Source organism: Diceros bicornis, chromosome 21 (genome assembly GCF_020826845.1).
Source record: "Diceros bicornis minor isolate mBicDic1 chromosome 21, mDicBic1.mat.cur, whole genome shotgun sequence".
NCBI classification, from domain to species: domain Eukaryota; kingdom Metazoa; phylum Chordata; class Mammalia; order Perissodactyla; family Rhinocerotidae; genus Diceros; species Diceros bicornis.
In genome coordinates this window covers 25,533,702-25,548,420 of record NC_080760.1, presented here as the reverse complement: position 1 = coordinate 25,548,420, position 14,719 = coordinate 25,533,702, and the positions used below count along the sequence as shown (strand labels likewise).

The 14,719-nt window shown below is 40.0% G+C and overlaps 1 protein-coding gene across 1 annotated transcript in view; it reads left to right on the top strand.

Annotated features, from left to right (window-relative positions):
• The first annotated feature begins 13,256 nt into the window (after nt 1–13,256).
• The window catches only part of RSPO2 (R-spondin 2), a 155,764-nt gene continuing 154,301 nt past the window's right edge, over nt 13,257–14,719 (top strand). The window contains exon 1 of the mRNA XM_058564789.1: nt 13,257–13,513. Coding sequence (XP_058420772.1) covers nt 13,420–13,513 — 94 coding nt within the window. The 5' untranslated portion in view covers nt 13,257–13,419. The remainder of the gene's footprint in view (nt 13,514–14,719) is intronic.

Genomic DNA, 14,719 nt, shown 5'->3' with positions numbered 1-14,719 from the left:
GAATTTCTGTTTCCCTTCCACAAGAGACCCTCCACTTCCTGAGAAAATGAAAATTCACATTTGTATGTTGGGCAAATAGCCTCAGGATGAAAGTGGCTTTTGTGTTCACTTACCATTCTGGGCTCTTGTTTGGCCTGTTATTCCTTACTGTCATGTTAGTTCTTTGTGGCTGTTAGAAGGGTGATTATTATATTCAGCATTTTTAGTTGTTTTCAGCAGAAAAGTTGGCTCAAATAATGTAGCCTGCCATTCCTGGGAACTGGAAGTCTTCTGAAAACACTGGTCCATGCTTTGTCATTCCTGATCCTTTCTCTCTATTTGCTCTCCCAGTTCTCTGCCCCTATTCTTTCATTGTACTCTGCTTATGGATAGGCCTTACTGGAATGGGATAGCCAAACCTGTATTTCTTGATGTGACATCATGGATCAATTTATCATAATCTTTCTATTTTGTATGTGGGACGCCTCCACAGCATGGCTTGGTGAGCAGTGTGTAGGTCTGTGCCCAGGCTCCAAACTTGTGAACCCTGGGCCATTGAAGCAGAGTGCATGAACTTAACCACTATGCCATGGGGCAGACCCCAATTTCTCATGATCTTTGATGCATATCTTTCTTTTTCTGTCTTGAGATTGATGGTATGAGGTGCTTCTGATTTCTTCAAAATACTATCATCTTGGTCCATTTAGACTCTGGGGTATTTCTGGGATATCTATCTTTCCAATCTTAAATCATTTCTATCATTTGAAAGCATGATAAGAATTACAGTATGACATAGACGAGGGGTACCAAATATACAAATAGTATTGCATATTTAGAGTTGTATTATGTACATGTTTGCAGATATAATATTTCCTTTACCTCCTGTCCTGCTTAGGAAACATTTACTAGCCTTGTTTACTTGTTATTGTTCTTGTAATCCCCTTAGATTTCAGTTTTTTCCCTCAAATTTTCTCCTTGGCTTGTTTGTTGGTTCTTTTCCTCTAGACCCTTTACATTTAATATTTTTTCAAGGTTTTCTCTTTGGATTTTTGCCTCCCTACCCAGGCAATCTCTTCTATTCCTACAGCTGTAATTGTATTCTATGTGTACCTGATAATCAAATTTTATCTCCCTAGCAATGGCCTCTGAAGGTGCTCCAGTTCCATATTAACACTGATTACTAGGTATCTCCACCAGGATATTGTACATGTTCTAAAATTCTACATTTCCAAAATTATATTCTCTATCTATCTTTCTCCTCTAGACTCTTTTTCAGGATTATATTTTTTGGTAATAGCATCAACATTTACCCAGTCTTCCAAAATAGATATTTCAGCATCATTCTTGCCTTCTACCTCTCCTCATTCCCACATTTAACTGGTCAAATCCTTCCTTTCCATTTCCACTAATATTGCCCTGGTTTAGTTTCATATGTATGTATGTATATATGTATATAAAGACTATACTCATTATTTGCGGATTTTGTATTTACAAATTTGCCTGTTCACTAAAGTTTGTAACCTCAAAATCAATATTCGTGGCACTTTCATGGTCATTCATGGACATGCACAAAGTGGCAAAAAATTTGAGTCACCTGATATCCATGTTCCCAGCTGAGGTCGAATGAGCCAATGCTCTGCCTTCTTGTTTCAGCTCTCATACTGTGAACAAGTGTTCTTTTTGCAATCTATTTAGTGCCAGATTTTTCACATTTTTGAACTTTTTTTGTTGGTGATTTCACTGTTTATAATGGTCCCCAAGTGTAGTGTTAAAGCGCTGTCTAGTGTTCCCCAATGCAAGAAGGCTGTGATGTGCCTTACAGAGAAAATATATGTGTTAAATAAGCTTCATTGTTAAATAAGCTTCATCCAGGTATGAGTTATAGGGCTGTTGCTGTGAGTCTGATGTTAGTGAATTAACAATATATATTAAATAAGGTGTCTTTAAGCAGAAACACATAAAACAAGGTTGTATATTGATTGCTTGATGAAATGTGACCAGGGGCTTGCAGGAACCTAACCCTGTAATTCTCCTAGTAGCAATCGTTCAGTATGTGCTAATTCAGTGTTCATAGCAACTTTATAGAAACGTAAATACCATGAATAATGAGAATCAACTGTGTATATAATGATATATATAATACAGTCATATTTCATATATATATATATATATATATATATATATATATATATATATATATATATATGTAGTAACTAACCTCTGGTTTCCCTCAAATGCATTTTCATTATTACCAAAGTAATTATCTTCCTAAGGTAGAATTGAATATATTATACCTCCTACTTAAAAAAAATCCTCAATTCATATTGAAGATAAAATTCCTATTCATTACCATGGAAGTCCATTCACCTACAATCTGGCTGCAACTTACTTTGCTGATTGAAAACCTCATCTTCTCTCCCTCCCTCCATGACCCACCCCATTAGCACGTTCGTTTATTAGACAACTATTTCCCTTTATATCTTTGTTTTCTCTGTTTCTATCAGTTTTGACTTAAATGCATTTTTTTTGATTCCCTGATAAAATCCTACTCAGCCTTCAAGACTAAGCTTATATATCATCTCTGTGAAGCTTTTCTTGATACTCACACAACTGCAGTAATTGCTCTTTATATGTATTTCCAATTTACATTTATCACTGTTGCAGAGGGACTTTCAAATATGGAAAGGGGAAAGGCAAGAATAAACTCTGTGTTATTGGCTTGGAATGGGAGGTATATAAAGAACTCATGGTTTTAACTCTGATGCTGAGAAGAACTAGAAGCTATGGCACTCCAGTAGCATTGCATACACTCAACACTTGGATCTTGGTTTTTAAATATAATTCTCCACTTAAAGGAGCCAGGGCTGCTTGGACAAAAGGTTCATTCCAAGGCTGGAACCCAGGTGAAAACACAAGATAAGTCTGGAAGTTATGGTTGTACCTAAAAGTGAAAAAGTACTTAAAGAAAAGAATGTTTGGAACATGTCAAAAAAACACAGAACCCAGCTTAAGATTCTCCCACAAGCCAAATCTGGGACAAATTGAGAATCAAAATAAATATAGTAACACAACATAACCTGTTGAACAAAATAAGAATTCATAGGTCCATACTGATAACAATCAATTAATCAGGGAGAAGAGAAAGCTTTCCTTTACAGTAGAATAACAAGTAATAAATATAGAAGAAATAATGTAGTTAGAAAGTCACCATTTGGCAACCATCAGAGTAATAACTGATTTGGACAAGAATCGTTAACGGATGACGAAAGTAGTAGGTGAAAGTTTGATGAGGAAAAGAATGTTTACATAGTCCCAAAGTGTTTCCCACAAATTATTATTAATGTCAAAAGGAAAAATAGTGATTTTACCATGTAAATTCCTGACAGACAACATCTGAACCAAATAACGGGTAATGGGACATATCAGCATCATCTTCCTCTTGATATGATGCCCTGAGAAGGACACAGCATCAATTTCATAGTATTTCTCCCAAAAAAGGCATAACTTCAACCTAATTATGAGGAAATATCAGACAAATCCAAACTAAGGGATATTCAACAAAATAGACTGTGTTCTTCAAAAATATCAAGGTCATGGATGACAAAGAAAGACTGAGAAACAGTTCCAGATTAAAGAGGACAATGAGGCATGACAACTAAGTGTAGTATATGATCCTAGATTCAGTCCTGGTCTGGGGAACAAGTAGCAATAAAGGGCATGTTAGACAACTGGGCAAATTTGAATATAGATTGTGAATGAGATAACTGTATCAATGTTGAATTTTCTAATTTTGATAATGTTGAGGTTATATAAGTGGATGTTCTTAGGAAGTATATACTGAAGTATTTAGGGGGATATACCATATTTAAAACTTGCTCATCGATGGTTTAGAAAAAATATAAAATATAAACACTTTGGGAAACAAAGATAATCTCTTATTTATTTATTTACTTTTTACTGTTTATCTCTTCCCAGTAGGAATATAGGCTCCATAAGGGCAATGATCTCATCTTCCTTTTTCACCGCTGTGTCTTCAGCACCCATGACAGTTCAATATGTAGGACTTCAATAAATATTTCTTGAGTGAATAAAGGAAAAACATATGAAGACAAATAACAATAGAATAGACTTCCATGCCTTTAATTTTGCTCTCTCCTAAAACCTTACTAAATCTAAAGTAAAATAATTTTTTCAAAAAAGGGGGAAAACCCATAAGGAAAGGAAGAATAAAAGACAACAGATGCCTACCCCCAACACTTCCTCTTGGCAGAATATTGGAAAATTTTTCTCAGGGAAATCTGACCAACCCAAGAGAAAATAATAATAAGTTATCTTTTGATTCCTCTCAATAAATGCCTCTGTCAGTTTACTTCTGGTCCATTTTTACCATATGGTAAAGCTCAAGTTGACAAGCATCACCCAAGTGATGCGTTTTTTTAATTAGCTTTTTAATGTCTCACTTTTAAATATAAGCAAAAAGCCAAGAATTATCAAACATCAAGAAAAGCCTCAAAGATGAAAAAGACCAAAACAAACACAGAGAAAAGCAACTTGCAATAAACAAAACTATGTACACTAAAGAAAATTTTAAAAAGGAAAACAGAATTCTTGGAATTTAAAAAAGTGAGAAGAGCAATGGAAAATTCATTAGAAGACTTGGAGGATAAAGTTGAGGGAATATTTCAGAAAGTAGAGAAAAAAAGACAAAGAGATGAAAAATAGAGGAAAGATAGGAAAATTAGGGGAGCACTCTAATGTCCAATATTTGAACAATAGGTATTCCAAAGAAAGAGAGAGAGAAAATGTAGGGGGGAAATCATCGACAAACAACTAAAGAACCTGTACAGAACTGAAGGACATGAATTTGCAGGTTTAAAGGGCCATCAAACCTTCAGCAAAATCAATGAAAAAGATCCACGATAATTTCAGTGAAATTTCAGACCTCCAAGCTTTGGGGAGTAGGCTGCAGATAGGAACATAAAAAAGAATCAGTAATTAGAATGGCTTTGGCCTTCTCAAAAGCAACATTGGAGGGTAAAAGACAACAGAGTAATGTCTTCAAAATACTAAAGAAAAATGATTTCAATCTAAAATTTTATACTCAACCAAACAATCAGTTGTGAGGGTAGAATAGGGACATTTTTAAACATGCAAAGTCTCAAAAAATTTACCCCTATACAAAATTTTTAAAGAAATTCTTGGAGAATATCCTCCACCACAATTAAGAATTAACTAGGAAAGAGGAAAACATGGGACACAGGAAACAGAAAATCCACTAGAGCTGAGAGGAAAAGAGAATTCCCAGGAAGATGGTGAAGGGACATCCCAGACTGACAAGTGTGTATCAGGCACAAAGGGTAACTAGTCCAGCTGAAGCATGCCAGAGCCTTCAAGAGGAAGTTTAAGAAGATGAAACTGATGGTCTACTTGGTATGAGTGAACATACTAAGAGATGATTAAGACGACCAGAAGAATGTGTGGGTTGAATTTCTGGTAAGTCACAGGAAACTCTGCTGAAGAGAAAACAAGGTAATGATAATTCCAGAGAAAACAAAAAGTTGCACGGGAAAGTAACAGTAGTCATAGTTTACAACATGACTCAGCTCTGAATAACATTAGTCATAATAATATAACCATTCAATATTGATCTAAACATATTTGAAAGATGGGGAGATGGTGTGTAGGGAAGAAGCAAGAGGAAAAGGGAATAAGTTTTCATTTTTTATAGTGGAAAAATCAATAGATTATACTTACATCAGCCACGGTTCAGTCAGGAGAGCAGAGTCACTGGGTATTATAGATGGAGTTATAGGAATTAGATCTTACATGATTGTGAGGGGAGCTGAGAAAGTGAAGGTCTAGAAGGGGAATTGGGGGACCATAGGAGTCCCTAATGTGTCTGAGAAGCCAAGCATGCCCCACCACCATAGTGCGATGGCAAAGGGGGAATCTGGAGAGGTCTCTGGAAATCTATTGCCTCTACAGCTAGTCATCTAGTGGTGGGCCTGGGGTCTCTGGGTCAGCAGGGCTAGCAGTCAGGAAGAAAAGCTGGATGTAGGGCAGAGTGAATTTCAAGCTGGTACCCACTGTGTACCTCAGCTTCTGTCCATCACTGCATCTTACTGCAAAAATTCCTTCAGAAAGTCTTGACCATTGTTTTATTTCTGTCCCCCAAATCTCATGTAAATTCCTCTTCTAGCAAGCTCTAACTCAAAATCATTACATGGCAGGGGATTTGGGAAATACAGTGCCCAACTAAACACAGGTGATAGTACAAACCACAACAGTCCATCTCCTGACAATCTGGCATCCAATACATGCCCCTTTTAACAACATTTAATTTCCAAATAAAGAAAAAGGCAAATTTATGCTTCCACAGAACATGGCACACCTAGCCACACAAAAACATATTGACCTTCGTCCCAAAAGAGGATACACACAGTCTCATATGTCCCTTTATTCATCTTGGGGTGATATTCATTCTTTTAGCTGAGTCACACTATTTCATATTCTGTAGTTTAAATACTGAAATATAAGGTTAACTACAATTTACATATTTTCTGTTAGAGGAATAGGAGATCACAGAATATTAGTATTTGATATTCATATCAAATCAAGGAAGAAATACTTATTACTATAGTCTGTGTTTCTGCAACTAATCATATGATTGTAGCTGGTTATTTATAACTTAATTTTCCCCTAGGACTGAAATAGATGGGCAGCCTACTAAAGTCTTACTTGATTTGTATAACAGAAAAACTTTATGTCTGGCTTACAGGAGTGTAGCTTAAGTCACCAAGATAGAGAGTCACAGTCCCTTAACCAATCTCAGACTTGAGCCAGTTCACAGCCCCAGAGCTCCTTAGAGGAAGAGGAGGTCAAGACTCTTGAGCAAGGACCCTCACTGTAAATCTTTCTCCTGTCCTTCCCCAATAGAACCTGGGGCCATTTACTCAGATGACTGTGTATTTGGAAGGGGAAATAACCAGAATTTTGGGGACTACTCTTCATTTCTTGACATGCAAAATGTCAAGAGAAGGGGCTTATGAAGACTGGATAACTAATGGAGTTTTGGCTTGGGTCCATCTCCCAGTGGGCCTAGTAGATCCCCAAATTCATACCATGGTAATTTCCTCAGTTCTGGAATGAAGTTAGAGTAGACATACTTAGAACCCGCACATTGGTTCTCTGACCTGTGTATATATTTTTGTATTATTATGTGTATAATGTATTATTATTTTGAAATTTTCTATATTCCAAAGTTAAAGTGGCTTATAAAGATGCATATAATACTGCAAAGTAAAATACATTAAAAATAGGTGAGAAAAACACAGCAAAGGGAAAATAAGAGTAGAAACATAAAATGGAGCAAGAAATGAGACCAGTACATAAAGTGCCTGCCTGTCTTGTACACTTGCTGATGGAAGGCCACTAATTTGCTCTTGAACAGTAACACGATTCATTATAACATAAGTTAAAGACAAACCAGTTGCTTAGGAGAGTCATATTTATTTTGGATACTAGTACTGAAAAAAGTTCTGGGGAGGGTACTTCCTACTCTCAGGGATTACCTGTTCTATTGTTCATCTCAAGTAGCATAGCTAATTGAGTGTCCACAAACAGTGAAAAGAAACATTCTCTTCATATTAATGAAAACTGAGTCTAATTCTTAAAATAGCTGAGAATCCTTATCTCTCTCGTTATTAACTGGGTGTAGTAACACTTCCTTCCAGCAACCACATTTACACGGAAAAGAATGGAAACGACACACATTACTTCAGTTCAAAAGAGTTCAGAGCGCACAAGATTAAATAAAGGAAATAATTTTAAAACTTAGGTCAAATCTTGAGTTTTCTCTTATGAGCTGGTCTGAGTTGGACTTCCTTTGAAGAGAGCCTCCTGGATCTCTTCCATGGGGATGGAGAGCAAAGTGAGCAATGGGCCTTATCACATCACTCTACAGAAGGGTTCTCAAGTGGCAGAACACAGTATTCACATTCGGAGGAGTCAAATATTTACACATTTTTCAAATGTTAAATAAGTGATTGTGATGTGGCTTTTAAAAACAACAAATTAGCCTGGATAAGGACTGGTCGGTGACCTTGTTGAAAATCTTTTGTATTAATTAATTTAATTACTTCATACAAAATATAATAAATGAACATAGGCTATCACATGCAACTAGCAAAATGGACATTCAGCTTATATTTAACAGGAAAAAATTATAGTATCAATATTGACACAATGGCAAAAATGCCGTAATTTGTTCCAACGTAATTAATGGATAAATTCTAGATTGGAAGAGTGAGTATAACATCAACAAATTTCAACAATGAATAAGAAGATTGTGGGAAACTTTAAATCTGAGACTATGAGTATCTGACAACATAAAAGATAAGAGAATTCTAAAGCAATTAGCTAATGAAAATGAGAGAGCCAAAGTCAATCAAATCTGTGAACATAAATACTTATGAAAGATTCAGAAAATCTTAAATCGATTGTAATGTAGCCACGTTGTACAGTCATAAAATCACTAACATCTTATGGTTTTTAGCATTGAAAAAAATGTATTAGAAAACTCCCAAATGAAAATTTAAAAAGAATGACATGGGGAAGAGCGTTTACAAGTATGACACAAACACAGAAGCTATACAAGATAAGACTGACAAATTTAACTACATAAAAATATTTTAAAATTTTTGGCATAGTAATATACATCAAAAGCAAAGTTAAGAGACAAATGATAAGCTTGGAAAAATATTTGTGACTGAAATCACAAAAGATAATACATATATTGATAGATGTATATTCTACAAAGCAAAAATAAATGACCAAGAACCTAAAAAAAGAGGTAAACGATATCTTTGGAGAGTTCATGGAAAAGGAAATATAAATAGCTTGAGCATATTAAAGACATAATTTCATTTACAAGAAATAAAAATGAAAACTACTGAGAAACCACTTTTTGCCTAGGAATATCGAAGATCAAAACATGTTGACCAGTATATAGGGAGACGGGCACTGTCATACACTGTAATTTAATAGAAACTCTGTGGAAGACAATTTTAAGAATACACACACACACACACACATACACACGTATATCTGACTGTTTGATCCAACTTTTCTACTTTTAAGAATTTATAATGCAAAGGTAAAATGACCCATGCAAAGGTTAATTGAAGCGTTGCTTATAACAGAAAAAGAATCTAAATGTTTATCAGTAGGGAGCTGGCTAAATACAACCATACAATGAAATGATACATGATTGTACAAAAAGAACAGGCAAGTTCTTTATGAACTGATATTGAATGAGCTCCAAGATGCATGAAAAAAATTGAGGTGCAGATTACTGAATACAATATTCTATTAGTTGCATAAAAGATGGGGGAATACATGTGTATATACACACATTTATATATATAATATATATACACATACACACATTTTCTTGATAAACACAACATATCTCTGGAGGTATACTCAAAACTTGGAAGGTTACACAGGAATAACTGATTGTCGCTGAGGAGGAGAACTGGATGGCTGGGGAGAGCATTTTCCTTGTATGCCCTTTATTAAGAATTGAATTTTATCTGTATGAATGAATTACAAGTCGAAAAACTAAAGTGCATAAGTTGCCTCCCATCTATAACATCATCTCCCACTCCTGCCCTCAGATAACCTTCACGCTCACCAATGAGTGGTATGAAATCAACCTCATCAGTATTCTTCTAATAGACACGAGGCACATGTCTATTATAAAGCTAGTTTAATGAAACCAACATCTAAACTCAGTTTGAAGAAAAAGTCCATTGGGTCTCCAAGATGGAGAAACTGTGAGCTCTGAGCCTCAACAACAACAGATTCAGAGTTTAGAAATGAAAGGAAGCAGAAATATGGGATTAAAGTTAATGATAGTTTAGGATCCGCTAGGGTTGTATTTTTTAGTAGCAAGAACATTCCTGGGTTCTTGAAATCAGGAAAAATATTCAGTGAATGGCAGGAAAAAAAAGCCTGCATTATCAACAAACTAGCCCCAAAGAGATTAAGCATGAGACTCTAAGTACCCCAACAAGTAAGTGTGACAGATTTTTGAGGTTCAGTGGTGTCCTTTAAAAAGCAGAGACAGACCAGGAGGGAGCATGAGAAGAAAGGAATTAGGAGACTTCTTTTCTCCTAGAGCCTGTTCTTGTCCTGTTAAGAGCATTAACCAATCTTCAACAGAAGCAGTGCTGTTAAAATTCTTTTTTATGAAATGGATCTAGGAGTTCACTAAACTGAAAAGTATTTCGGGTTAAAAAAAATGCCAACTGTGCAACCCAAATGATTAAAATTATGGAAAGTAATCTTTGAAGACAGAAGGCTGAAAGTGGTCTGTAAATTTAACTAAGAATAACAGCAGCTAACTCTCATTTTTCTACATTGAAAAACCATCAATGATGAGTTTGTCCTCACACTGGTTAGACCCCATAGCAAACTTCTTGATATAAATAGAAAATTGGTGTGGTGATGGATTGTAATTAGCATTTGGGTGGTGAACATGAGAACATGATGTAATCTATGCAGAAATAGAAGTATAATGACGTACACCTGAAATTTATACAATGTTATAAACCAATGTTACCACCAAAAAGAAAAAAATAAAGAAATAGAAAATTTATTGTAAACCAGAACTTGGTAGAGGTGAAAGAGATCTTAGTCTAATTTCCTAAAAATATCAAGGAAACTGAGACCCAGAGAATGGTCCCAAGTGACCCAAGTGGTTGATGGTAGAGTTAGATCTGCTTGGTCTTGTGATTATTTTTGCTTTTAAATATTTTAAAAAACACTGATAACCACTGATTTTAATGGGTCTCAAAGCTGTACAGGAAGGCAGAGAGCTTATTTAGAGAAGACTTTATTTGCCCATGGATTTAACCCCTTTAGAAGTACAATAAATTTGGTGTGTGCACGTGTGAGTATATGAGAGAAGTGGTATTTATGATGCTGGCTGAATATTCTCTGGAATATCAAGTCGTCATGCCAAATGCTGGGCCACTCTCTAAGCTGAAATGTTTCCAATTGCTTCCAAATTCTATGATAAAAATCAAAGACTCCGAAAGCCAAGAAACAGATCCACTGTTTCTGCAGTGTGTTTTGTCAACTCTATTTGAGCCCTGTGGGCCAGTCTCAGAGGCTGAATTTTCTTATCTAGGAAATAGGACCAGTGACGTCAACTCAGATTCACTTGGGTGTTCTCAGGCATACATCAAGTGGATAACACTGAAAGTCTTAGCACGTAAATATTGCTAGGTAATAGTGATGTCCAGAAAAATAGTTGTGGATAGGCAATAATGGAATAGTTAATAAACACGACCATTCTAATATTCTTATTGTTTCTATATGATTGTCTCAAGTCTTCAAATTTCCGAACATCTTCTGAAACTGAAGGTATAGAAAAGCATACTTAAATGGTACAAAATGTTAGCATAATAATATGGTATCTGTGGTCATATCTACAAACAGCTGTACTGCCATGGTTAGCAGTATAAATTCTTATCTTTTGCCTAAGGAGTAAATACATTCATTCCTACAGTAATGAATGCAGGACAGAAGATTTCACCAGAATGAAATCATGTAGCATCAAGTGTATTTAATGTAACACTTTGTTAAACGGAGTATTCCCCAAACCCAAGGCACCTAAAAGTTTAATTCAGGAGACTTTGAGGGTGGGGGGAGGGAGGAGGATTATGAGTGAGAAATATTTCAGTGGAAAGTGAACTTTTCTTTAAAGAAGCAAGGTCCCAATTTCTTGAGTACTGCAAGCAAGGTATCGCAGGTTTCTGTAAGTTTTCCTGGAAGAGAAATGAAGTCAAGAAATAACACTTCTGAGGATAAGCCAAAGCTATTGGAAATACCCCTTTCACTCCCGAAATTGAGGGCGCGGTTTAACTTCAGCCGTGATTACAGATCTTTCTATAAAACAAAGCCAAGACGTAAATTAAAAAGTGGCAGAGGTGTGGCATCTTTCGGGATGGGGCTCAGGTTTAAACTCCTCTTGTCGGAAGCAGCAGTCCGGCCGGCCGGGAGCACGCGAAGGAAGGTCTAGAAGAAGCCATCAGGCAGAGCCTTCTGTAGGAAGGTCGGCGCCGAGGTTGGAACCGACCCTGGAGCGCCCGAGAGGACGCCTTGGAGGTGAAGACAGCTGGGCTCCCCGGCCCAGCACGGTCAGGGGGCGCCCCCACCCCAGCTATTCTTCAGTTTAGCCACCCGCTCCGGAAAAGCCCAGAGGGGATTCGCCTGGGGTTAGGCTAGCTGGAGGCCGTCAGCGCTCTTTAGGACCTCAGGGAAACCGGAGAGTTTCTGGCTTTAGGACCCAGGAACTCCGAGGCAGACTTGACTTAGATGCCTTGGACCACAGCACCACCTACTTATAGAAGCATCCCGAGCTTCAGCCCGGTCGCATCTCCATCGGAAAGTGCGCTCGTCACATCCCTTCGGCCTCCCGGGAGTGTTCTGTCTCCCACCACTTGGAAAGGGAGAAACCTTAGCTGTGAAGTGGTTGTGGAGAGAGCTGGGGAAAGCGCACAATTGGATAGGGAGGCAGAGAGCGAGAGCGGGCGTGCCCCTCGCACGAGGATCGCACTCACCGGCGGGGACGCAGCATCCCACAGACTGCGGACGCCCCCGCCCCGCTCCACTCCTGCTAGGAGCCGCCAGTCCAGAGGACCTTCCGCGCACTGCGGCCCCGCGGCTGCTGCCGGAATCCCGGAGCTGCCAGGCGCGCCAGGCGGGTCTCGGCAAACTTTTCCCCAGCCCACGTGTCAGCGGGGCGGCTCGCTTCCCGAGCCCGGGATGGAGCGCCGCGCCTAGGCACGCCGCACCGCCGGAGACGTGAGTGCTCACGGTAGGCGACCCGCGCCCAGCCACCGCGGCCACGGCGCTTGGGTACGCCGCCGTGGGACCAAAGGGCCGAAGAGCGCTCCTTTAACCCTGCGCCCTCGGTGCCTTTGGAGCTCTTTCCTTTCCTTGGAGCGCCCGCACAACGCCCTTTCCCCCGGGTCGGAGCCTATAGCTCGGCAGAGCTAGCTAATTCACTGATTGTAATCACCTTCCTCTCCAAATAGCCGGCAGCTGCGAGCTCGGGGTTAAGCTGCTCCGCGGCTCGTGCCAGGCAGTGGGTTCGCTTCCCCGCCTCCCTCCCCTTCTTAAATTGGGGCGCGCGAAGAAGCAGCTGCCTCCCCTGGGTTCTCTCTACCCCTTCATCCACCCTTTTTCTCCTCCCTGTCTCTCAGGTTCAAGGAGAGATGCTGATCGCGCCAAACTGACCAGCGCAGCCCCTGGGCTAGTGGCGACTCGCCCTCTGCGTTTTCCGCAGCAGCGCGGTTGGTGCCGGCTCCTCGCATGAGCTCTCTAGTTCCCTGACTTTGAGAGGCGTCTCTCCCCTGCCCGACCGCCCAGATGCAGTTTCGCCTCTTCTCTTTTGCCCTCATTATCCTGAACTGTATGGATTACAGCCACTGCCAAGGCAACCGATGGAGACGCAGTAAGCGAGGTGGGTCCTACTCTGCTAGAGGTGCGTGGGGTCGGGTCGCGGCACTCACGCCCGGGCTCCTGGGGCTCGGATGGTCAGGACGGAGTCCTCCACCCGTTTTGCGAGCCACCGCTTCCCACTTTCCGGGCCCCGGAGCTCTGCAGAACGCTGTCTTTTCTGCCCTCAGAAGGCGCAGTGAGCAGGAGCGAGACGCACCGAGAGCCGAGTGAGCCGGGCGTCCGGCGGGTGCTCTTGGCTAAGGGGTGGAGTCCGTACCCACGTTCGTTGCCGCGCTTCTACTCCTGAACTCTTCTCTCTTTCGGTCTCATTTCTTATGTGGCATCCATTTTTTCTTGTTCTCCGTGTTTCTTTATAGTCCTCAACCATCTTCCCTGCAGCTCATATGTCTCCACCTTCCCCAGCCACGTGCGCCCCAAATCCTGACCCCAGATCGCTTTGGACACAGCCTGGTAGCGCGCGCGCGCGCACTGTGTGTGAGAGAGAGAGAGAGAGAGGAGCGAGCGAGCGAGCTGGGGAAGGGTACCAAGTCGAGGTGGAGGACTTGCATTTCAGGAAAAGGGCAACTTTGATCTCTTTTTCTGGAACCTAAGACTAAATGGAATGACTTACTGAACTTTCTGCATTGAGCAGCAACTTGTGTGCAGGTTTTCTGGGGAGCGCTTGCCTGCAGAGTGATGTTTTGGGGACAGGCCTGACTTTGCCCTCTCCATTTACTTCCGTCAAAAGCGGCTGTGTCTGAGAGGTTTCTCTTAATGAAATTCACTTGCGGCTTTTTAACCGCTCCCTCCCTCTCCATCACTTGTGTGCGCTGAGGGGAAGGCGAGTGGAAGCCTCCAGAAAGGTTTCTGAGAGCTAGCTTTCCTGCAGATTTAGTGCGCGCGTGTGTATTTCTGTCTAAGTCCTGCTGTGGCTGCAGTTAATCCAACTGCATTTTAGGGGAAGGGCTGCTAAATACTATTAAGCCTTCTAGGGGGTAAACACAACCTCCAACACACACATGTACCCAGCCCTTGCGTTACCGCCTGGAAGGTGCATGGCAGCCCCTGAGAGCTGTGTGTCTGCGTCTAGCTATTTGGACTTTTACGTGGTTAGCATTCGTCATGAGATTAACAGACCTCGATTTTTCTGGGATATAAAAGTCTCACGCGGCCTGCGATGTGACTTCTTTATAACTTATTTTGTGGAATCTCAGGTCTTGCACCCCGA